The 25827-nt window shown below is 42.7% G+C and overlaps 1 protein-coding gene across 3 annotated transcripts in view; it reads left to right on the top strand.

The window, feature by feature from the left end:
- The window catches only part of cald1a (caldesmon 1a), a 50426-nt gene that overhangs the window by 12337 nt on the left and 12262 nt on the right, over positions 1-25827 (top strand). Inside the window, exons 3-9 of one of the 3 annotated variants that reach the window (XM_079183942.1) lie at positions 10463-10548; positions 18426-18563; positions 20732-21167; positions 21254-21286; positions 21379-21489; positions 22989-23095; positions 24504-24771. In XM_079183942.1, the coding sequence (XP_079040068.1) occupies positions 10472-10548; positions 18426-18563; positions 20732-21167; positions 21254-21286; positions 21379-21489; positions 22989-23095; positions 24504-24771 (1170 nt within the window). In that variant the 5' untranslated portion in view covers positions 10463-10471. The remainder of the gene's footprint in view (positions 1-10462; positions 10549-18425; positions 18564-20731; positions 21168-21253; positions 21287-21378; positions 21490-22988; positions 23096-24503; positions 24772-25827) is intronic. The other 2 variants (XR_013767609.1, XM_079183943.1) reach the window with 2 other exon arrangements.

The following is a 25827-nucleotide window of genomic DNA, read 5'->3' as shown; positions in this document are numbered from 1 at the left end:
TGGTCCAAAAAGATGAAGGTTTTGACTGTAATGTCCTTGTGGAATTACACAACAGGCTGCTAATATCGCGTGTCAAGTGCAGGGGTGCATATTTATTGAGGTTATTTGACTTTCTGGATATTTGCACCAGATTATCTGAAGTATTTTTTCAAGGAGATGCTTACATAAGAGTGCTGCAGCGCTGAAAGCTAAAACCACCTGAAACCTGAGCATGCAGGAGAAGAAAGAGCCGGATAGGCTTGTTTATCACTTTGTTCATTGCCGGGCAGCGAAACAAAAGATGTTCATTTTAAAGAGTAATGTTGCCCTAAAAGGAGATATTTCAGTCATTTATTGAATTCAACTCAATCAACTTTTGTCCCATCAATCAAAAGATTGTTTCTCTTTAGGGAGATTTACAGCTGATTAGCTTAGTTTAGCATAAAGACTGGTAGCAGGGAGAAAGAATAGCACTAACCTGTACGTTTTAATGTTGTTTTTACAAACTAAGCAAACACATTGTCCCTTCACTAAGTCCCGCCCTTGAACACAGACTGGCCAGTCATAGCGTAGCATCGGCCAGCTCTGATGAGGGTCCGACATCGACCCGGCTCTGCTCCATAGACTTTTATGGAATTGTTTCAGATTTTCTTCATTAATTTTGGATTTTTAGCTAATAATGGTTAAACTAGGTGTAATAGTGATACTCGTTACCCGGGGAGGTTGGAAGGACATAACCGTTTTCTAAAATGTTACGCTTCTTTGTAAAAACCTGTGGAGCTAACCTAAGCAGATCATTAACTAGCATTAGCACTTCTATGCTATGCTAGCAACTGAATGTATCGCAGTTTCCCACTGTTTTCAATCTCTATGCTAGCTAAGCTAACCGCCTGCTAGCTGTTGCTTCTGAGAGTCGTATCAATCTTCTCTTTAAAACTTGAATAAGTTATGTCAATATGCATATTTCCCAAAATGTCAACCCATTCCTTTAAGATGGTTTACAACATCTCAGTGATTTGTTAAGCTGGTTTAGTAAACAAATACAAGTCCCTTTATTTATTGCTTTGTGTCTGTTGCTCTCTTTTTTCCTCCATTGCTGTCAAACAAGCCCCCCAAAAAGTGCCCCAGATAATTTGATAAGATTCTTGTGAAGTCAAATACCCATGTAGACATTTTTTGCAATGGCAGGAGAATGTCAGAGCTGCTCAATATAACGGGGCGGCGGGGGGGGCGGATAAACATTCTCTTTCTAACTTAAGCACAGGACTGTGGCCTTTTAGACGGCTGCTTTTCCACCAAGAGGAATGTTCCCTTCCAGTGGGCTCCACTCGGAGTGCACTGCTGAGACTCCGCTATAGAGCTCATATGTGAAAGTGCAGAAAGCTTTTGTGTGTTTAAAAAATGAAATGTCAGCGTAGTGAAAGGATCGGTGTGCCTCTCTTTCATGACTCCCGAGTCGCGCAGGTGTTGCGTGTTTGTGTGCGTGTCTGCCCGACAGTGTTCGCTGAGATGTCGCGGCAGGTCCAGCATCACCATCAGTCATGCTGTTTTGAGAGGGAGCCAACTCTGTGGCCACTGTGTAGTGAGTGTGAGAGCTCTATCTCGCTGTGCACACAGCATGCAAGAGGACCCTTCCCCCCCCCCCTTTTTTTTTCTTCTTTTTCCCAGTTTGGTTACGGGAAAAGGCAGCATTTTTCTTTCCATATTTGGTCATATGGAGCACGGCCAGGGAGCAGCAGCCTTTTGATGCCGTACAAACATCCCTATTTTGTGTGGGATTTGTACTTTTTGGAATGCCTTTTCTCCAATTCTGTCTGTCTGTGGGTGTAGCGTCTGAAAGTGCACTTCTAAAAGGGACACACGCCTTTTATAAGCCACAGAACAGAGAGGAATTGTGTTGGCTCTTGCTGCTGTTTCACAAAGAAGTTGCCTTTTTACAGTGTTATTCATGATTAGGGCAGCAGGACTAATGCAAATGTCCCTCTTAAAACCAACCTTAAAAAGTAAGACAATGTTTTATAACCCTTCTCTTTCTGCCAACTGCTACAGCAACTCGTCTTGGGCAGCTATTTAATCTGGTAAATTAGATCAGCAGCTGACAAATAAAGAGTTTATCTTATTTCAGTGGTTAAGTTTTAAGAGCTTCAAGTCAGATTTTTGAAACTTGCTGAAGCTGGATTTAGATCTCCTCCTCAATGACAATAAAGATCATATGTTTGCAGTTTAAATGACGCATCTGTGTGTCGAAAAGCTGTGAGATGCAGATGATGGATATGGCATGTTGGGGTAATGTTTTTATTTCAATTTAAGTGTGACTTAGCTTCAGGCGTGAGGTTTAAAGACACATAAACATACCCTCAACCTGAAGGGGAACGCCGGCTGGTGGGGCTCAGGTGTTTTCAGCTGTCTCTCAAGAGAAGGGAAAGGTCATAATACCTTCAGATCTAATGCGGCCTAAATTGTGATGAGCTGCACGAAACTCCCATCCATGTGTGGGACCGTGAGAGGAGAAAATATTAAAAGAACAGTGAGTCATAGTCTAAATATATACAACGGATGACAGTGTGTTCGAAGTTTAGCGAGGTTATCTCGCTGACAGTGGAAAATCAAACACACGATTGAAGAAATGCTACTTTGAGAGTAATTTGTTTAACTGAGGCAACACAAGAGTTTAGTAAGTATCAAACTACAGCGTCCTTTCCAAAAACCTTTTGTCAGTTAGAAAGATAACTAAAGCAAATGGTATTTATTATCATGAGCATATCACAAAATGCTTCTTTGAGAAGGTACTGACTTTTTTTGACACTTAAATTGACTATTTTGATCAAAAAACAAAATCACAGAACAGCAATATTATTGCCGTAAAAATAGGCAATGTGACGTTCACAATATCGGATATCAAACGTCTCATATTATGGGCAATGGGTCTTTATACAGCACTTCACAATGTGCATATAGTTTTCCATGGTGTTCGAGGGTTAGACCTGACCTACACAGTACTACAAAGGATAATTACTGTTCTTAGGGTCTTGCGTTTTGTAGTTTCGTCATAATTTTTATTGGCTGTGATAAGTAATTACTGAGATCTGGGAGCATGGAGTCATCACTACAACAATAGATCAGACTGGTTGTAAACATACCAAGAGTCAAGCCAGATGATCTAAACCACTTTATTTGGAGATAAAACTGAAAGCCTGGCCAATATGTTGCTAAAAGTCTTTCATTGCACAGAGAAGCTGTATGGCAAGTACAGAGGGTCAAAGTTAAACCAGAATATGGTCTCTAAAGTGAGGCCTTTGAAAGAAGAAACACTTCCCAGAGCTCTGCATTTCACTTGGTGGTGCCATCTTATTCCAACAACAATGATTAGTTAACAAGTTATCATTCAAAGACCCTGAAAACTATTTTCTTAATTTGGGTTTGATTGTTGCACATATTTAGTCCTGAATACATAAATTCAGTGGTTGATTAATTCCAGCAGTGTTCAGTGTAACCTGTTACCACTCTGTAAGATATAATGCGTCCAAGGTATTCCATTGAGATTTTCTTGGCTGTGTGTGTGTGTGTGTGTGTGTGTGTGTGTGTGTGTGTGTGTGTGTGTGTGTGTGTGTGTGTGTGTGTGTGTGTGTGTGTGTGTGTGTGTGTGTGTGTGTGTGTGTGTGTGTGTGTGAAACGATAACCTCACTCAGTCTGTCTCAGTGTGTATGATTCACAGGGCACAGAGAGGTGTTATGGAATGTGAACCATTGTCTGGGAATGCGGGGAGTCTCCTTATTTTTCACCCAATGGAAACTTTACATCTTTAAACTACGCTGGTGTGAAACTTCCCCTCGCTGGTTGGTTTTCTATGTGAAATCTAAAGTCAGCACAGAGGAGACGGTAGAGCAGATTTGAGGGAGACTTGTGTCTCACCACCACATCTAAAGTCACTCATGACAATGCATGCAAGGCATTCAGCAACGTCTAGCCTATTTCTTGCCCCAACCCTTCAAACCATCAGTACGTTATCACTTGCCACAGTGGCACTAGCTTCTCCGGTCTTGCCTATGAATACTGTCTGCTCATGCTCAGTGAGATATTTCCTCATTCGGGCCGAAGCCACACTTTGAAAAATTTGTCTTGGAGGAGATAGAGTGTGAGTGGAAAGCAGATGGTATTGAGATTGAGCTGAGGTCTGATGCATTTGGCCTCCTCTTATGTTGCCTAAAATATATAGTCGCAGCCGAAGACCTCGGCTTTGACAACATAAGCTATTGTGGTTGATATTCACACTGTGGCGTGAAATGCAGACACAGACAAATACAGAAAGAAGCTTGGCTGCATGGACATGGATAAACCAATTACTTAACTTAATTCACAGCCAACCCTGAGTCTTCTCATATTGTAGCTGAGCACAGAGTCCGCAGCTGTTGGCATTGCTGCTGCATTGTGGTCCAAGAGGAGATAGAGTGAGAATTAAAGAAACAGGCGACCGAGAATGGATTTTTGAGGTTATATTAATACTAGAGAGTTTTAAAAAAAACGGCATTAATAACATATCAGCGTTTTGTTGTTGTTTTTTTCATATTAACACAAACTTATATAGAGATTTGTACTGAGTGGGACATTTTAAAGTAACACCTAAACACTAGCAGCTAATGTAACAGCAAGTTCATTTTGAAAGATCGTTACAGATTTAACATTTAATCACTTCCGAAGTTCAAACAGTTATTCAAATTCCAGATGAACAGTGACAGCCCTATTATATATCAATACACAGTATCAGTCGTTAATGCCAGCCCACCAATGTATCGGACAGGCTCTAAAGGGCAGGCAGAGGAAGAGATTATAGATGACGGATGAGGCCGAGAGAAGGACGAGTGAAGATGGAAAGAAAGAGAGAAATTCTTGGCCTCGGTGCACCAAAACCCTCCAGTGAATTTATGAATGCTCATCCACAGCCGCTCTGCATCCTGGGACTGTAAACGTGTTAATGCTGCCGAGGCCTGGACGTGTGAGAGGAGACACATAGCGCAGAGAACCACAACCACAAGGCCAGCTTTCCAAACACAGCACTGTTGTAGGTGGTGATGGATATCACACATGTACACACATACTGTGCCTATCTTCAATATCACACTTGTACAAATATTCGCTAACATTCTCACACGCATTTAAGGTGGACACCAAAAAAAAAAAAAAAGCATGCAATTATTCATACGCACTTCCTCCCGACACATCTGCAAACTTTCCACCCACACATTTACATAAATACACTCAAAACTAATTTGTGAATGTAAATCCTGTTTGTTAAAATCTGTTTATCGTGATGCACACACCCTCACACACAGGCTGAACATATTTTAACCGCCCTGTCAGTCTAATCTCAGGAGAGTCCTTACCCCTGCAGAAAACGTTAGATTTACCCAACTCAAACTGTCCCCAGAGCCGTAGCCAAAACAGCTGTTAGTGTGCACTACCTACAGTCATGCAGTATCTCTCTCTCTTTATTTCTCCCCTCCTCCCTGGTTTAATGCAGAAGCTTTATTTGTGTGATAAAACAAGCATCAAATGTTCATTTTTACTTTGCCAAAATACGTACCAATATATCTGAGCTTAGACCGAACCAATAGACCGCTGCCTCTCTGGTTTAAGTGTAAGTCTGTTCATCTCCTGTCAAGTAAGCATCCAAAAACCGGCCAATTAAAGGCATCCATAAATAGACAGTTTACAGTAGGTTGTCCAATAGCTACATGCAAATGGAGGAGTGTGTCAGTGTTAAACGTTAAATTCCCACATGGTCAGTAAACTCCTACGTACTCACATTTAAAAAGTCTCTCACAGAATGTGTTATTTATTGATGTGCTTTAAAGCGATACTATGTCTTTTAGGGGGGGTGAAAATGTGCAGCATGGTTGTTCTTTGTTGGAATAAACTGTTCACAATATTTTGACCACTAGTGGTGCTGTGGTACAATGTGGCGCAATACAGCAGCAAAACCAGAGAAGAAGAAAACTGCTAGCTAGACAATGTGAATGCAAACAAATTTAACAAAAACTGTTTTTAGCAAGTAAATGCAAGAACCAATGAATGTGCCCATGATAGTATTTGAAGAGAGGATGTCACAATAAAAGCCTCAAATTTGACACAATGAGACAATTGTACTTTCGTCTTCTTTAACTTTTGAATAGAAGCCTTTAATTCTTATTCTGGATGACAAAATGTTGATTGATGAAGACAGCTGGTGTCAAAATACTTAAATCCTTCTGCTCTCTATTCACAGTTAAGGGGCCATATCCTCCGCAATATCCCATGATTTATAGCCTATTCATTATTATCTCAATAATATTGGACGTTATTTATTTTGATAAAATTGGCTTTCCGCATTTGAATCTCTTGTGTCATCTAGTCTCCAAGGTAGTTGATATTATTTCTGAAAAACCAAATGGCATGTGGCTGGTAAAAAGAATCCCAAGTGGTTCGTGAATTCTCCAACATACCAACCACTGCAGCAGGTGGACCAAATATTTTCTCCCATTGATGCAAAGACTAGAAAGACCAGGCTTTGTGCCAGTGTTGCCCTCACATTCCAGATACCTGGAATACCTCTCTTCACCTGGACACCAGCACAGCTGTGACTCCATTGCTGCTAGACATACAGTACTTCTCCTCTCCTCTCCGCTCTCCAAAGAACAGTGTGGTCCTCTGGAGGCCAAGAGGAGAGCAGCAGTACATGTAGCGCGTTTGCTGTAATGTCCTTACTCTGTAAACCCAGCATGCAAATATAGTAACTGCAGACTGTGTTTTCTGCTCTTTCACTTTTTCATTTAGATGAAAATTAAAAGATATATAAACCAGAAATTCAATTTCCAATAGTTTTGTTTATGACCAAAGACCTAAAAAAAACTAATGACAGCGTCATTAGCCTTATTAGCCTTGTAAGCATGTTACCTTGATGACGTTAGCAATTAGCTTACACGCATAGCCTCAAAGAGCTGCTAGCATGGCTGTAGACTTGTTCTCTTAGCAATTGTCAACCATTAGCTTACTTGTGTGGGATCTTGTGAATTGATGATTCCTCTAAAATGTTTGTCTTTATTTTATATGCTTCACGTTCCAACATGTTTTAGGATTCCAGTAAAGTAGCTTTTTTTTCAACTGCCATAAATGTCACTGTTTTAAAAACCTAAAACTGTATGAGATTTGTGACTAAGCCTCGTAACCACCAGCTGCAACAAGTCACCATTGTTCTTTTATTTGCCAACCTCACAGCTGGCAAGCACATAGCTAGTTTTTACTTGTTTATCTTCAAGTTAATTCTCTTTATTCAACAAGCAAAACATTCGCTGCACACAAAAAGAGATCCAAAGGAGGAGGCTGTAACTGGCATGTGAATGAGTAATCTGGAGGCTCTTTCAAGTTCCCTCTGCTAAAATCAGAGGCTAAATAGGAGCATTCCTCACATAGCTCCACAGCCATAATGTGGAGATTAATGTGTTTGTCTAAAGGCTGTGAGGGGATAGTTGCTCCGAGTATCACAGTAACAAATCTGACCAAAGAGCTGCAGTTTTCCCTTCTCACAGAATGCTACGCCAGCATCAGGAACATTTCACCAAAGCCAAAAATAGACGTGCTGCTGGCCCATACTTATTCTTCAGCCGTACTCCCAGACTGGTGCTTGATCTACTTTGTGCCTCATTTGGCCGATTGTTTTGGTGCTTTTATCTCAAGACTTCGTGAGAAGATGGAGGCATTATAAGGTGGTGTAATCCCAGTGGCTGTCGGGATAATATCAACTTGGCTTTTAAGGCTTTTTAAGAGACTGGCACTTAGACACTGGGTTCTGTGCCAGGGTCTGGCAGTCTCGACAGGTAGTAATTTGACTGGTAAATGTGTCATTATAGCCATTGTAGAAGGTTGAGGCAGACAGAGAAAGAGGGGGCGGAGGACAGAAAAGAGAGAGACAGAATAAGAAGGGGGGACGGATGCAGGTTTTCGAGATAAATAGTGGAATAAAAGGACAGATGCAAGCGAAGGAAGGAAGAAGAGGTTTTACAGTGGACAGGCTAAGACAGGCTGAACTTGTAAAAAGTCTGAAAATGTCACAAACTTGTGACTTGAGGTTTGCTCAACTTTTTGGAATGCTGTCTTTTTCCCGTTCTGCCTCTGTTAGCTTTTGCAAAGTGTGGGTGGTCCCTTCAGTGATATACACAACAGTTACATTTCTACGTCTTACTGAGGGCCTTGTCTGCAAGCCACAGGCTTCCTCTTCTGCCCCTACGCCCGGTGCGATCTCCCATGTGGACACAAGACAATGTGACTGTGCAGCGTTCAGTCTTGCTTTCATTGAACAGACCTATTCATACATCATTTATCAGCTTGAAAAATATAATTATCTCAGGTTTGTTATTCATTCATATTTGGTCCACTCTTTGATCATTTTGTTGACAGAACTACTTTTATTCTAATTTTCTTGTAAATGTAAAAACAAAACTCAACACCAAATGAAAATGCAGTCTTCTCACGCATTGTTTGCAATAATAACTCTGAATTGACATGCTGCCGTGCTTGTGTTACTAATAACTTAGTCTCCCTTGGCGTCACTGGTTCTAGGAAGTATGTGATTAGACTGGTGATGTTTGGAGGCCTTGTCAGTTTTCGTTATTGCCCTCATTTCGTCTCAATTTTGGTTGTATGAGTAGCCCCACATGCCGATTGCCTCCACCCTCCCTTCACTTCACAAATGACACTTAGAGTGCATCTAAACATAGAGAGTGAATTTTTGCGGTGTTTAAAATATCTCTCCTCCAAGGCTTTTACAGTGTAATGGGGGGGGGGGGGGGCAAGGCTGTGTTTACTGTACAGGCTCACAGAGGGGGGAGGAGACTGGGTGAGAAGATGCAGGGGGGGGGGGGGTAAGGAGGATCCCTCGGAGTCATGGTTCCTTTTAGCATTCATCCCCTGTCCGTGTGCTTCCTGTGTGCATCTGTGCATGCTTAGTGTGAATGCATGCACACAAACGCTGTAATGTTGCACCTACATGCTTGTGTGCATGCATACTCATATACAGATGTGCATGTCAGATGTCTGTGACCCCCCCCCGTATGCAAATGCATGTGAAAGAAAAAGCATGCTTACACAGGAAGCTGGAATCATGTCCTAGAACAGAGTTTAGCCAAGCTCTGACATGTATATAGGTAAACAACACAGGAAAGGTTTGCAGTAGAGTTTGGGAGAGAAGGAGAGACAGGACGGAGGAGGGAGGGGGGCAAGCTTGAGGGAAAGAAGGAAGGAGGCCACTAAGGGATGGAGGGAGGGACGACTAGCAGGGAGGGGAAGGAAACAGGCATTTGCCTTTTTCTGTCAGCTGAGGCCGGACTGTGGGAGACTATTACTACACAGCTTTGTATCTGCTTGGAAGGAGCATTGTGAAAAGCTGGTATGGTGTGAAGGAAAACACACTGTTTGAAGGCTAATTCAAGGTATGACAGTCGAAGTTCTTCCTTTGTTTCTCCGTACTGCACTTTGACACGGCTTATTTTCTGCCACGCTTTCCTACTCGTGCTGTATCACCACAAAGGGTGAAGTGTTTTAAGTACAACTTTATTCGGTGCTGTCTGTTTGTTACGTGAACCGTCATGCACCTTTTGTCTCCTTCCCTCAAGTGCTCAGCTAGAGTGTGTTTACTCTGCTCCCGTGTATAGAAGATGTTGCTGGTGGCTGTATGATGGGAGGCTCAGTGGCTCCTGGGTGGTCTCGGGCCTCACTGTCACATATCCTACTGGGGTATTTTTAGTGAGAGAACTGATTGAGTTAACATCCTGTGTTGGCTTCTCCCTCCTGTAGCTCCGCTCTTTTTTTTCATTCATTTTCTGCCTCATTCCTCTGTTTTTCAACAGAGTTTGTGGCCATAGGTTACAGGCAGCCAGTTGTCACCTAATACATAAAAACACACTTCTGGTCAATACTGTGTTTAGAAAGATTTCAATCGTGGTTGATTTGAGCTTATAGAAAGTTTAATAGCGTTTAGATATGACACTCAATGAGCAGCTACTCAACTATTTCTTTGCAAAACGCTGATGAAAACATCCCCAAAATGACAGTTTTGATGAACAATTGTGCTAACCCTGGTGACTCATGGATTGTGTTTCCTGTTACTGCTTCACAATAAAAGCCACCCCATGTCTTGCCTCTCAAATGCTTTTAGTATGAAACAGCAGCAGTAGGATGTTCCGTTTGCATTAGCAGTAACATAATACAGCTGGGATTTGGCTGTAACGGTAACCCTGGATTAAAAGCACGCCTCATTTCCTCTGAATCCCCTGTGCGTTTGTATTCAGCACTTTGACAACCAGATATCAGAAAAAGGCTCTGTTTGACTGGTGAACAAGTATTTTTGCCCTCTCGGGATACTTAAATGAATGTGTTCTTGTCTTTCTTTCCTCTCAGCCTTCCTGAAATTGACTAAATGAACGCGTCTGTGTTTGATGATGTCATCCCTCAGGGCACAATCATGGAGGAAATGGACTTTGAGCGGCGCCGGGAGCTGAGGAGGCAGAAGCGGGAGGAGATGCGTCTGGAGGCCGAGCGGTAAGACCCATTTGGTTGTGGGTCGTTCACGTTTGGAGATTAGTACTCCAGGATTATCCAACTAATTATCTTGCAAAGCAGAGAGTGTTTTTAAAAGGCTGTCCTCTACAACGGATTCATTAGTAGTTGCAGCCACGGAGCTTGTCACTGAAGATCTTACTACTTAGTTGTGTGAGGCTGAGGGAGCAGCCTGTGTTGTATAATCAGGCTCTGGTTGTCAACGCACATCAACACCTCTGATGTTCATGCCAAGTTGGAACAGGAGGGAGCCGGCTTTAATGGCTTAGACCCTCCTCTTAAGTCCGAAAAAACTTTGCTCAGCAAATATTGGCTTCCCCGACACAGGCTAAAAGAAAAAAGGGGCAGATAAGAAATCTGATAAGCAATGAGGTGACCTTTAAGTGGGAATGTTCAATCGCGCCCTCCCTCCCCCTTTCCAATTTTCTCTCCCATATACCGCGGCCTTGTGAACTCTCTCAGATTCAATGGAAGAAATTGATTAAGCTAAAGTTCATTTCAACGAATTGATTGAGCGGTAACACGGCAAGTGCAGCAATCACATCTAGTAAAGGGTTTATTTATTTTTTTGTGAGAACTTGATACATAGTGTGCCAAGGAGACATTTTATAGAGCCTTTTCACAAAAGTCTCTCCCTGTGTACTGCAGCCCTTCCAATTAAGGACGGGGTTGATGTGGATGCAGATAACTGGCCAAGGTCACTCGCCTGTTTGATGTATCTGTGAGAAGAGTTTTGTGCGAGCCAGTTACTCCATCGCTGATGGAAAAACAAGCTGACAGAGGTCTGACCACTGCTGAATGCATAGATGTTTTCCTCTGATAATGTTTCTATGACACAAAGACGATGTGTGCAGCACTTTACCTTCGTGATGAACAAGGCCCCTTTGCTCAAGGTAAAATAGAGTTTGTTGTAAAAAGGAAATCAGTAAAATGGTGCACACCATGCACAATAGTGAAGGAGATATATTAGGTGATAAAATAGAGGGTTAAGTCATTCATCCAGACAGTGAAAATAAAGTGTCTACCAGCTTGTGTGTGCTGTGTGGATGGCACCAAGGTTATCTCCACAGGGATATTATTCTACTTATTTATTTTTGGGTAATGAACAAAGCCCAACAGATAAATCTACAGCCCATAACAGTGTTGCCATTACATAGTTGTACAATACTATCACTTTATAAAGTTGACATGGCAACATGTTAGCAAACAGTTTCATATTTGCACTTTAAGTAGATATAGAACAACATTGTCAGTCATTTGGAGTCATGTTTCTGGCAACCTGACAAGTGTAAGTCCAGTATTCACTATCCTTTTAGTCCTGAGGGGAATATCTGGGTGAGGAAAACGTATGAACAACTAATTCATACACACATACTACTTCCATAGCAACTTTATCTACAGCCTGTGTCACCTCAGAATCAGCTTTGATAGCATGTTGGTGTAAAGATGCTTTACATTTTGATTTGGTGTAACAGCTATAGAATATTCTCCCTCTGGACGTCTTTCAACATTGTACACGTCATTTCCCCAGATGCAATCTAAATAGCGGAGTGAAGTGAAGGTTAATGCTGTTGTTATGTTTCATGGCTTAAAACCCCCATAAAACCCCGGCTGCTAGAAGTATTTATGCAGTTTCGGTGGGTTTATGATACACGGAGAAGATGGAATTTGGCAGAAAATGTAGTCTGAGAAGAGCATACAGAGGTAAGAGATGAGGACTGACTGACTGAAAGAGAAATGGACCATGAGTGAAAAAGAGTCAGAGTTGTAAGCGCCTTTGACATGTACATTTTCAGCTCGGCAGGAGTTTGTTCATGACTGTTTATTTGGTCCGGGAAGCAATAATTTCAACTGGCAGGCGACATGCCGCTCCTGTTATTGATAAAAGATTACATCTCTGCACTGTTTCCATCTCTGCCAATACATTGAAACAATCAATATTTACATGCCCCTCTTGGTTGGACTAGTCGAAGCCACATGTTGTCTCATTGGCCTGCCTCCATTCAACCATCACTGAGCATGCTGGGAGAAGACGGAGAGACGCAGGGAGAGTGTGGGGCCATATAATAACCGCTGTAGGAAAGCCAAATTCCTGGCTATTATAAGTGTTTACTGGCCAGGTCTCCATGAGCTGTTTCCTACATGCTGGGACAGCGAGGTTGTCCGTGTGTGAGAGTGTGTACGTGTGTATTTGTCCCATAGTCTGTGTAAGTGTGCTATGCACATGCATGTTAGTGTGTGCAGGTGAATGCATGCATTCAGTTATTCAGTTAACCGTGCAAGTGTTCGCTTTAGCGTGCACGTGTGTTGGTGTGTTTGGATCAGCATCAGGTGATGAAGGTTTGACAAGCTACCTTTGTCTGTTCTGATATTCAACTGTGTGTGTGTGTGTGTGTGTGTGTGTGTGTGTGGCGGGAGAACAGCCAAGCCGTCCCTGTTCTGTCTTACATCAGCCTCGGTTATAGTTGAAAATTATTGTTTACATAGAGGTGCGCAATGAGCTTCAATTCACTTCTCGTTCTATTCAGTAAAGCCGCTCACACACACACACACACACACACACACGGTTGTCTGCTCTGCATAGACTCACACTCATGCTCTTCAGCTCGCCTGCTCATCAGTCCTATAGTACGTCTCTGTTCAATGAAACACACAGGAATGTCTCGACCGCTTCTTTTTTTCCATCTTTTTCCAAAGAGAGCACATGGATGTGGAATTTTCCCAGTCAATCAGTGACTATAGCTTCAGCGAGAAATAGTCTTCTTTTGTAAAATTGATAGCACACATTGTTGTTACTGTCTGCAGCTGGAGCGGTTCGTTGCCCTTACTGAATATTTAGACATTGCACATAGATAGAAAGTCGGCACGTCCGCAATGATGAGTCACCACTGTTGTATGTCGGGACAGTTAAAGGAGCAGTTCAAGGATTTGGGAAATTCTTTAATTCGCTGTGAGTTAGATAAGATTAATGCCACTCTAGTCACTGCACCCAGCCAAGAAAAGTTCCGCACATAACCCAGAGTAAAACCCCAACGTGTCGTTTTTAGACTTTTTGTGCGGTTTGAATCCCGTCCGCTCAGGCTTTATGTTAAGCTCCGCTAATCATTCTAACTAGGCCGTAGCTTCCTATTCATTGCATAGACACGAGAGTGGTATCAATAGACATGTTTCCTTAAATTAATTCATGTAATTCATTCAAGGCCTTGCTAGATATACCATGTTGATTTTGCAAGACTTTGAAATTTCCTCTTTGATGTCCTTTTTAGGAAGTGTCTATTTTTGACATTTGCCATTTCCCTCTGTCTCCTCCTCCTCCGTCTTTCTTGTCGCACTCCGTCTCCTCCTCTCATTCTGTATGCGTCCCCTCTATCCTTTTCTTCTCCCCTGGGTGTCACTGTCTTTCTTCTCCATCTCCTTTCTCCTCCCTGTCATCCGCCCACCACATCACCCTTCTCCTCGTCTTCTTCCGTTTTCATTTTCAATCCTTCGCCCTCCTCATTCTTCCCCTCTTCCTTCACGCTCTCTCCCAAAACTCCTCCTCGTTCCCTTTTACTTACATACATTCCTTCTTCTCATCTTGCTTCTCTCTTTTGATCTCGTTCTTCCAGAGATATTTTCAAATCCACATCCTTGTCCTCTTCCCTCCCAACCTGATCTCTTGTTCTCCATCTCCTTCCCAGTCTCCTCTTCCTTCTCCAGCTCCACCATCCTCGTCTTCCTCCTATTTCCCCTGTTCATTCTTCACATCTGCGCTGTCCCCTCCCCCCCCGAGGGACCAGGAAGGGCCGAGGAAATAACACCCATCCTCCGTGAATAAGCCATGCCAAACAATCCACGCCCTGGTTGAATGGACCGTTCCGAACATGACCCTGTCCTGCATCGTAAACCTGTTGGTTCTGTCAGGAAGAGAGAGGCAGACACGGATAACGGGATAGAGATACGGAGGGAGAGGTGAAAGGAGTTAAGCTATTGTTGCTGATTTCTTTAAGCCTTAACTCTTTTACTCCCCAAAAGAAGTGAAAATGTTATATTTATGTTTTAAATGCAGTCGAGTGGAATTGTAACGTTGTGTGTTCTTGGGGCCGGCCCAGCAGAGCACAGGGTGGGGGAGAGAGACAGGCGGGGTACGTTGTGGGTCTTTGGGCCGGCAGAAGGAAGGGAAATAGTCCAGAGAGGCCAGCGTGGGAATGGGTCAGCATTTCTGACAGTGTAAGAAGAGCCCCCACCCTCTTTCCCTCTCCCTATCCCTCTCCCTCACCATCCCTTACTTCTCTCCCCTCCCCTTTGTTCACAGCAGCTTTTCTTTTCGGTCTTCCTCTCTACTTTTCTCCCTCCCTCCCTCCGTCCTTCTCCTCTTGAGGAGGGGTGAAGAAGTCTTTTCTCATGGGCTTTTCCCAAATTGTTTTCGCTGACATTTCTGAGATATTTTGCTGTAAAGAAAATATTTGGACATATTTCTCCCGAACAGGCTCGCTGATGGCGATATTTTGGGCGCTGGTGGTTTTGACGCGAGCTCCTTTGTGGATGCAGAATCCTGCCGGAATCAGCTTTACTGTACTTTGCAGCAAATTTATGCACATGTGTGACAAGACTTTTAATTTCCTCTTCAGCGGCCTCATGGAAAGCTAAGCTGTCAGACAATACTGTGCAGTTTTGCTTTCCTTTCCTTACATACTGTACTTGGCCACCCAAGAAAAGGGCATCTGTTGCATACTATATTCTGACAGACCCACATACCTGAAGCTTATAACTGTGGCTGCACATCATTCTGAGCAAAGATGTCGTGTATGATTAAACCTGTAGGTTACTCCTTTTTCCATTATCGTGCACGCCCTTTCCTTTCCTGCTTTTCATTTCCCACTTCTCCTCCTCATCCTCACTCTCCATTTCACTTGCTCTTTCTTTTTCACTCCTTTTTTTTTCTTCCCCTGTCCCCGCTCCCACCTATCTCCATATTTCTGTGTCAGTATGCTGATAGAGTTTGGGGCCTAGGTAAGGAAGGGGATATTAAATCAGGGCTTTGGTTGTGTACGCGTCTCTAGCCAAGGCGGTGATTGACAGGAATGCTAATTCAGCTTTTAGGAGTTTGTTCTTCTCTCCTACTGAGGAATCTTTAACCCTGAGATTGTCGTCTTCACCGCCACCAAGGTCTCTTTTGTTCCATTTTTAGCTGTTGTCTTTTTCTCTTTCTCATGACATTTGGTGCCGTTTCTGGGATGGCGCAGTCCTCTGGGAGCGGAGGCAGTTGCTTCGCAACTTCTTCTTTTTTTCACAGAGCCAACATTTCACTCAGGCATTTTAAATAAGAGTTAATGTACTTTCTACTGCAGGGGAACTCAGTTGAAGTTGAAAGAAGTTGAAAAAAAAAAAAAAAAGATGTGGGAGGGTATATTTAAAGCAAGACTGTAACTTTTGAAAGAAGAAGTAACACTTTCTTCCTCTTAAAAGTTCTTAAAAATTGAATTACGAAGCAAAAAAACCCTGTTTGTAGCAGCTTCGCTTGGTCTGATGTGACCCGTAGCTCATTGTGGCTAATGTAAGCTAATGTTTGCAAAATCAGGATCGATATTCTTACAGAGTGAGTGCGCTGACTTTCTGACTGCCCTCTATTTGTGCTTTGTCATGCTACCTTTTAGCATTCACCATTATACACTCTCATTGTAAGTTGTGGCCACAGTGGACGGTTGTAAAAAGAACAACTTTAAGGTTGAAAAGAGTCAAACTAATCAGAATAAGAACAGTTTTTTTCTGACCTTAAAAATGCTGAATTGTCAGAACGAAGCACACACGTGCACATGTGTAAATCATTGCCTGACGTCACCGATGTCACTGTCCCGTAGGTCCATCTTGGGCGTTAACAGATAAATCTGCTCTGTTATGACAACATTCCTCATCTGAGAGAAAGAAACGGGAGACGGCAAGAACGGCAGAGGGGAAGGAAAGGAAGAAGGAAACTGTTGTTCACAAGCTGTAAAACCTCACATAAACCAAAGCAGCTTTAGCTCGGCTCACCACACATGTTGCAATTAACATGCAATAGCACGCTTTGCTGGCTGACCTCAAAGGCGGCGCTGTGATGTCAGGTAGCTAGGCATGTGGCTAGCGGTGGGAGTGTAAAGGTCAGTCGGGGCGACACAGATCAAGCATGGAGCTGAGTTCATAGATGTCAGGTGGTCAGAAAAACAGCAGTTTGGGAACTAATTTGATACTTTGGAATAAAAGGAAAAACCGCCGAACTGTTGTTAGATATGCACAGTTTATGATCCTTTGATTTATAATACCATATCAATCATTCTGTGCTTTTTGGGTGTAGTCATTTCCCTAAACTTGTCTACTTCCATTTCTGTTTGACATTCTGAATTTTACAAAGTGACTTTGCTCCAGAAAAGGCCTCGTTGTTGCTTACAATCATATTTAAGCACATTAATATACAGTAGCTCACTAGCCAAACTAGATTGTGAACACTGGAGATATGTTGATGATTTTATGCAGCCGCACCCTTTGCTTAAACCACTCCATGTCTGCTTTAGATGTTGCACTATTAAGGATATGGGCGGTTTGTTTTTACAGCAGATTTATCCCTTTTAATGGCAGAGTAGGAGTAGGATGGAGAGAGTACAAAGAAGATTTTTACCAATGATACAGTATGTTAGACATGACCTGGTGTGAGTTACATCATCTACTGTATGCTTGGCTAGCATAGTATTAGGAAAAATACATCACCAAAAGGGAACTGAGTTTCATACTGTCATCATTAAATCATTAAAGGTTAGAGTTTCTTCTAATTATATACATGCACGCATTCTTAATAAACTGGGCAAATTATTTGTGTTGTTAATCAGAAAAACTTTTTTTTCTTATCTGCGTAATTCTCTTTGAGAAAAAAGTATTTTTTTAAAATGCTTTTTTGCTCTCTTGCTGATAATTGGATGAACAGATTCATACCACTCTCACATCGCTGCGTTAAATACACAGCAACAGCAAGCAGCTGGTTAGCTTAGCCTAGCATAAATACGTCAACGGCAGAAACAGCCAACGGAGAAAAAAAAGATGGATCAAAGATGTGAAGGTATTAATTATGCTCACAACATATTAGGTGTTAATTGAGTAGTCTTAGAGCTGCTGGTCAGCAGATTTAGTTTTACATTTGGGCAGCACCGTGGCTCCCTGTGGTGTCGTGTTTTGCGTACAGATATGAGAGTTGCATCAATCTTCTAATTCTCTGCAAGAAAGCAAAACAAGTATATTTCCAAAAGTGTCAAACTCTCGTTTTTAACTGAGAAGGTGCTGAAATGGTTGTCTCTGCAAAACTGAGGTTGTGTCTAGAATTTCATTAAAACAAGAGACAAAAACAAAACAAAGCTCGCTCCACGAGCACAAGATATATATTTTTACTCAAGAAAAATGTGATTTCTAGATTAAATATGGTATTAAATCCCTTGTAGAAATATAAACGTTTAAGGCGAGTGGTTGTGCATTGCATAAACACACTCATACGCACACACCTCTACTTTTTGCTCTGTTCTAACACTGACCAGACCAGAAGCACTGTTTCTCTGGCTCCATGTTATCCTCAGCCGAGCCAAGTCTCCGGACTGAGTTTTTATCAGCTCGTGGAAACTGCAGCCACGATAAGAAGTATTGGTTGTTGCACAGCTGACAGGTCAGCTTGATAAGAGAGAAGAAGGGGAAAAAAAGCTCAGACAAATCCACCAGGTTTGGTCACTGCGATGATTACAGTCCAATTTAAAGAATCGTTCACTTTCGGGAAGCTAAATTGAGGAAGGGGAGACTTAGGCGAAGGGTTGAAAGTTGAAGCGTCGTGCCCTCACAGTTTCTATCTCTCTCGTCTCCCTCAGGTTGGCGAGGAATGATGATGATGAGGAGGAGGCAGCCCGCGAGAGGAGGCGCAGGGCACGCCAGGAGAGAATGAAGGGCAGGGAGAGTGAGGAGCCCAGCGGACAACCAGACAGTCTGGTCATGACCAACAGCCACAGGTGACACACGTATATTAAAACAGCTTCTGTCTGTGACAAATATAAAGTCAACGGCCGACTGCTGAGGAGGCAAAAGAGGAAACAAGAAAAGGAGGAAAACTGTCTCTGTAATATCACTCTGCCCAGTTTAAGTCCTGTTTTCTGTGTGAAAGAATGTCAGGACAACAAGAACGTCCCAAAAACGTATTTCACAACCTCTGCTTTAAAAATAGGACAGTATATTGGAGGTTTTTGACGATTATTTGAAGACTTCTGGGAGGTGGGAAGTTTTATTCTTTCATAAAACAACTGAGACTTTGCTGAGCTCTCAGCAACTGTTGATGTTTGTCAAGCTTTTCGTTCTTGCACAACAAATATGTAGTTTACAATGGTAGATTTACCGTTTTCCAAATGTATTTGGATTTTTGAATCATTGGGTTCTTGAATTTAGATAGACATTTTTTTTAAAGTATCCTTTTAATTTCTGGTAAGCAGGTATCAGTTTTTCAAGCTGATATGACTTTGTGGCAGATTTTATTCGCTGTAGCTAATAGTTCTTTTTAAAATGAGAGATTTTAGATATGCACACAGGCTACATGTGATATCACGCTAAAAGATTAAGTCAGTTATTTTGTCCTGACATAACACTGTTTAATCAATTCCTGACATTTTTTCTTATTTTGGGGGGTTTCTGAAAGGCCAACACCACCCTTCAAAATCTTTAGATACATAGTGTCGCCCTCACTAGAGCCCCATGCGCACCACTTCAACATGTGGAGAAATCCACAGCTCGACAGGCCTGCTGTGCTTCGTTATGTTGGCAGCTGACATATTGTAACATTGTCAGGTGTTGAATGATGGATTTCTGTAAAGGGGCTTTTTCAAACAATTCATTCTTTTTGCATCCTTTATTACATTTAAAATCAACCGATTTGACAAGAATTGCACTCCAACTTTCTACCCGGTCTCAGCTGTCAATGCGACAACCAACTCATGATCTCATAGCTATCCATCAGAAAGACATCGGAACAAAGGGGCCGAATATCCGTTTCTATGCCTTTTTTCGAGGCTGTTGGATCAATCGTCTCGGCTACAGTGGAAGTGGTGGGTTGCTCTGACATCTAGCAACACAGACGCCGCTTTGTGGACGTGAATTTTTTCCCCTCTATGAGCTCAGAGATACATCCTGGCCCAGTCAAACAACAAGGGGATTGTGCAGGAGGATGCTGAGACAGGACCCAGTGTTGAATATCCATTGTCAATTGAGGAGATGCAAGGATAATGTTTGCCAGACTTTTAGGTCAGAATTTTAGTTTTCATGCTGTTTGGAGTGAGGTGGATGGTATTTGGTGGATTGAAAGAGATAATAAATACGTCGTTTTTAGCCTTGCAGATGGTCAGTTGGACGGGTCCACCACTTTGGTCCAGACTTAAATATAAAAACAACCATTTGGTGGATTGCCCTGAACTTTTATACAGATTTTCATGATTCCCAGAGGAATCATTTCGTAAATCCTTGACTTTCCCTCTTGTATGTACAAAAGAACTATTGAGGAAGGATGAGAATGTAACTTGAGACCTGGAATCTAAGAGAAATACACCAATTTTCTGTTTATTTTGAGGCCTGACCAATAGTTTATTTTAAAGAATATCTGTGGTGAAGGCCTCTCAATGCAGCCAGTTGTCAGCATTCTCCACATACTGGCTAAATGACTGACCGATGTGGCAGACACATTTTCATTTCCTTATGCAACCCGGAGACGGTTTGCTTGAACATTGTTGCTCTTTCAGCACCTTTTTTGGAGTATTGGTGGCAAGTCACATGCAATTCATCAAGTGCCAAACATTTTGAGGAAACCTTAGTGGGCGTATGCTTCTGTTGAGTTTTGGGAATTAACATCTTTTCTGTAATTTCCATTGTTTGCCATGTCGGAGATCTCGTCCCAAGTGAGTCAATTTAGCACCAAGTTTATGCTCATTCAGAATCACCTGCACATTATTTACCAATATCCAAACCCGACAACTGCATAAAATGAACAACACAACAAGTATCTTGCCACTAAACAACTATGGAACTGTTAGAGATTATAGGCCAAGGACCCCCGATGGTAACCAGTCGGGGGTGCTGCTCTGACCTCCAGGCTTCTTCCCCTTTTAACAAAATGTTTGTCTCCTCTCTCTCCTCCCAGTGTGACAGAGACGGTGTCTGTGAGCAGCTCTTATGGAGGAGGCGGAGGTCAAGACGAGGACCAGGCCCTGCTGGATCGCATGGCCAAACGCGAGGAGCGACGGCAGAGGCGCATGCAGGAGGCTCTGGATAGACAAAAGGAGCTGGACCCCACCGCCGCAGACGGCAATGACGGCGTCGCCGTGGAGAAAAACAACGTCGAGGAGGAGCGGCCATCCTCCTGGCGTAGGGCTCGTTCCCGCGACAATGAGGATGAAGAGGAGAAGACTGAGGCGTACAGCTCAAGGAGAGAGGAGAAGAAGCGAGAGGAGCCGAGGGAGGAAGAAGAGGCTGCTCACGAGGATGGAGAGGAAGCAGATGAGGGTGTTGACGAAGAGGAGGAGCAGAAAGTGGAGGTGGTGGAGGACAAACCGAGAATGTCTTACTTGAGAGAACAGGTGAGTCACCTGTTCATTTGTTCAGCCATTTATTGGGTTACTTTTGCAACTAACAGTCCCTGCAAATGTAATGCTTATTTCTTCAGGAATCACCCGAAGAACCTAAAATGCAAAGCAAGGTATGGTCTTTGATTTGTTCACTTCCTAGTGCACATCTGTGAGGCAATCGCTGATCTTTCTTTCAAAGAACTGCTATAAACCTTTTTCGTAGGAACTCGCTGAAGAAGAAACGCATTCAGTAGTCAGTGAGATTGCAAGCCAAGCCAAGTCAACCAATTCAGAGGCTGAGGAGGCTTCAGTAGCATCAGAGGAGGCTGAGGAGGTACCTGAGGATGATAATGTAGATTATTCTTCAGAGAATAAGTCTGTGACTCTCATAGATGACTCTGAAGAGGACAATGAGGTATCTGAGATACTACACTCAGTGGATAATGAGGTATCATTCATGTGGTAAGCTTTACAGTAGAGGTGTGATGCACAGCACAGAACAGCTCTCTGGGTAACTTCAGTGTCTTGATGCGTCTTTCAGGAGATGTGTAAACTGAAGTCTTTCCAGATTAAGCCACAAAAGAATTATTTGAATAAGGCTTAATCTTTTTGATTTGTGATTTATGTCGGAGCCAGACGCTGAAATTACCCAGACACCCCGTGTCGTCACAGTGTGGCTTGCACCGTTTGCAAACTGGCGGTAACTGAGCCTACGTTTTAGGGGTCTCAGTGTTTTTCTGCATGTCTTCCATCTCAGCTATGAGAGCAGCAACACTTATTACACAGACTCCACTCCAAAAACTCTCTGCAGCAGAGGAACACAATGTCATTTAAAATCATTTGTGAGTTTACTGCAGGGAGACGTCATAAGATCATTGAGCCATCGTATCACGTGTCTACTTCCAGTCAAACGTTTCAGACCAGGTTCATTTTAGAACCCCCAAAATTACAAATGACAAATGTCATACTTTTACAGAAGTATGTTTTTAACCAAGCAAACCCAAGATCTGTTTTTTTAATGCATCAATAAAGGCTTCCAATTTAACTCTTCTCGACACAGTTGAATGTACACTTTCACTCTTGTGTCACCTTCTCTTACGTTGACAAACAAAACAGAACTACGCATTTCATGTTGTAGTCAGTCTGGGTCCGTCCGACCTGTTTTGACGAGCGCTCCTCTTAGTCTCGAGAGCCTTTGACGCTGTAAACAAAGATGCTCAGAGACACTCCATGTTTCTTGGCTCTTTCCCTGTTAAGATACATTTCTTGTGATGTTTCTTATTCCTCCTGTTTTTGAGCTGACATTTGCTCTCTACAGCGCAGATTAATGCAAAGACTCAATTACAGTAAGTCATTAGAAAGAGTCTTCATGACTTTATCATGACGGGTGTTAAGTAGGTCCACCAGCTCAGCCTATAATATGTTAAAAATGCAAAGACTGTGCTAGATAGCATCAACAATGAGACAAATGCACCCTCGGTGCTACAGGTTAATAATATATGATGCTCGAAAAGCTTGACTGGCGGTGTACATATTGGGCTTGGACACATAATGATTATAGTTTTTAAAACTTGAATGATGTTTTCATGATGGTCAGAGATACAAAATATACAGCGGGGGACACTCCCATGGTGATCACATGTTGGGTAATCCGGTCTCACTAGTTATGCTGGAGTGGACGCTGTGTTATGTGATGTTCTGTGTTATTTTGTTTGGGGTGTGCTCTCGTTCTCGTTCGACTTCCCGCGATGTCACCATGCCAGACTCCGCCCATTCAGCCTACACCGCCAGTCGCACCGTTGCTCACTGTCCCCGTGGGTTGTCTCTGTGCAGGTGAATGAGAGAGGCTGGGCCAGGGAGGAACAGGGGAGGCAGAACGGAGGACTGTACGAGGAGGAGGCGACTCCCAACCAGCACAGGAAACCCGAGAGGACCCTCAGGTACACAGACGCAGTAACACTGGGGACAGCCGGGCCTGATGAATTATTCAAGACACTCCATTTTCAACAAAGTTCATGTCCCAATTTGTTGCTAATTAAGAATGAGTGTCCAAACAAATCTAAAATAATGAACTGAATGAGACTTGTCCTATAGCTAAAATAGTAAAAATCAAAATAGTCTATTCCATCTAAGTCCACATATGTTCTCCTATTTACCGGAGACGCATCATTACGGATGCTTTATACCTGTTTTTTCCCCCACATGCATTTTCAATATTTTCCCTCCTGGCTGATACTCATTACATAAATGTAGATATAAAACAAGATTTATCCGTCATGCATAAAATAATTTACTAGTTTGTTCAAAAAAAGCCTGATGCGCTTCAATTGTGTAGCTAATTAGATCATGAAAGATGACAAACGGAAATTCCATTCCTGACAAGTGAAGCCAAGAAGTCGACTCACTTGATTTATTACCTCAGTAAACACGAGTTTATGGTGTAAATGATGAGTTTGGAAGTCTTCTTTAATACAGCATGATGTTCATTTAGTAAATTATGATCCTATTTAGAGTAAAACTGATGATTAAGCCGGGTATGTTGTAGGGCGTGGCTACCTTGTGATTGACAGGTCGCTACCACAGTGTCGTCCGGTCTGGGAGTTCTACATGTTTTCATCCTCAATAGTAACTCTCTCACAGTGTTTTTTCACCTCAAGAAAGTTAACCTGAACGTTTTGGTTGCAAATTTCACTTCAGGTTGCAAAAAAAACAAAAGGCCGACGACCAAAAACCAAGATGGCGACGGCCAAAATGCCAAACTTGAGTCTTCAAAATCATTACACAAACCAAAGGGTGACGTCGTGGTCTATGAATAAAACATTATAATAAAGAAATATTATTATAATATAATATAGAAATGTTGATCAGTGTCTAGTGTCTACACTTGACCAGTTGTGGAAAGTCACTGCAGTAACTTGTTATTCTTGACATAAAGGTCATTAGAGAAGATCCTGCTACACAACAACCAAAGCTCACTGTTTCTCTCTAAAATAAAATATGCAGAAGTGTGAGGAAGATACACACATACCTGTGTACAAGCTGTTAGTGAGCAGTAGTGTGTTTTGTCAGCTGAAGTTAGTCCCCAGCGTGAAACACTGGATGAAACTTGAGATGTGCTGTAACATTATCTTTGCAAAGGTGATTGTTGGTATTTGTATATTGTGTGCACATTTTGTTCCGTCTGTGTGTATTTTCTTCCAGCCCTTCCAGTGTCTGTTTAAATATTCAGTTTGTATCAAATGTCAAGTGTTAACCTGAACGTCAACCAGCTTTGCGTGCTACTTCCACAGTTGTTTCTGTTTGTGACCTGCGTGTGTGCTCAAACCCGCATTTGTGTGTCTGTCCCAGTCGCGGCAGTGTGCGTTCCCCCGAGGTGTCCGCCGGTGACGACCAAGACGACGCTGCCCGTCTGGAGGCGGAGCGCAAGCTGGAGGAGCTGAAGCGCCGACGCGACGACGCGGAGAGCGAGGAGTTTGAGAGGATGAGGCAGAAGCAGCAAGAGGCCGAAGTCGAGCTGGAGGAGCTGAAGAGGAAGAGGGAGGAGAGGAGGAAGGTGCTGGAGGAGGAGGAGAGGCAGAAGAAGCAGGAGGAGGCGGAGAGAAAAGCCAGGGAGGAGGTAAGGAGGAGACTCAGTCACTTTATAGATGCTGTTTGATCAGTTCAGCTCTGACTGCCTGTGTTTCTCTTCTCCCTTTTATCCAAATTCTTCTTGATGATTTGTTGAATTCAAACTGAAATTGTAATATTTTTTAGGAAATATAAACTATAATGATGCAGGTACCGTACAAAGTTCAAAAGAGGATCCAAATGTTTTTGGACATATTTGAGGAAACATCATCGAAGCTTCAGGCGTCTTACGTGGACGTCTCCTATGGCGGCTTTAGACTGAAATCTGAGAGCAATTTCCATGGTGTGCTACTAGCTGGAGCACATAACCCTTTATAGCCTACGTATGTTAACACATGTATATGTATTTTAAGTTCAGTTTGATTTCAGTCTTATTTGTCTCATTTATTCCTCTTATTTCTTCACGTTATATCTTTAGATTTCACAACTTTTTCCTTTTCACTTGTTTTCCACGCCACCACTTTCATGTTGATTTAGCCTTTACACCTGTGTGAGCTGAAAGCCATGCATCACACTCATGCTAGCGCCGCAGTGACGTTATCTCGCCATACTTCACTGTTATCACGACTCCAGCTATTTGGGTCCGTATCTCATAACTCGCGCATGTCATTCCTTCATCCACCTTTTTACAACAACCTCATCGTTATGTATCTCCAGTGTGATAACCTCCCGTCTTCCTATGTGTTCAAATCTGTATTCAACCACGCAATGTCGTCCATTTTCCCCCCTTCATCCGCTCGCTCTGAGGCTCTGCGTTCTCGCTGTTACCCTGACTGGCCTTCTTTGTTGATCTTGGTTCTGAATGTGGCGGCCCGTCTCTCGCTATTTGCCCCCGTTCTTCTCCTCTTGTGTGATGTTAATGAGGCCTTTTGGTTTGTAATTAAAAGATGGCCCAGAGATAGAGAGAGACTAATTAACCAAGACAAGGCTGCTCGAGTGGGGCGATGCACTGCCAAGCACCAGGCTTTTCTGAATACAGTACAAATGGTTCATACATTAATTGTTTGTTTTTTTAAACTGTTGATAGTTTGCATGTCTCAAGCTT

The sequence above is a fragment of the Pholis gunnellus genome (assembly GCF_910591455.1).
Source record: "Pholis gunnellus genome assembly, chromosome: 22".
Classification (NCBI taxonomy): Eukaryota; Metazoa; Chordata; class Actinopteri; order Perciformes; family Pholidae; genus Pholis; species Pholis gunnellus.
The sequence above is the reverse complement of the archived record's forward strand: the minus strand, read 5'-3'. Positions and strand labels throughout refer to the sequence as shown.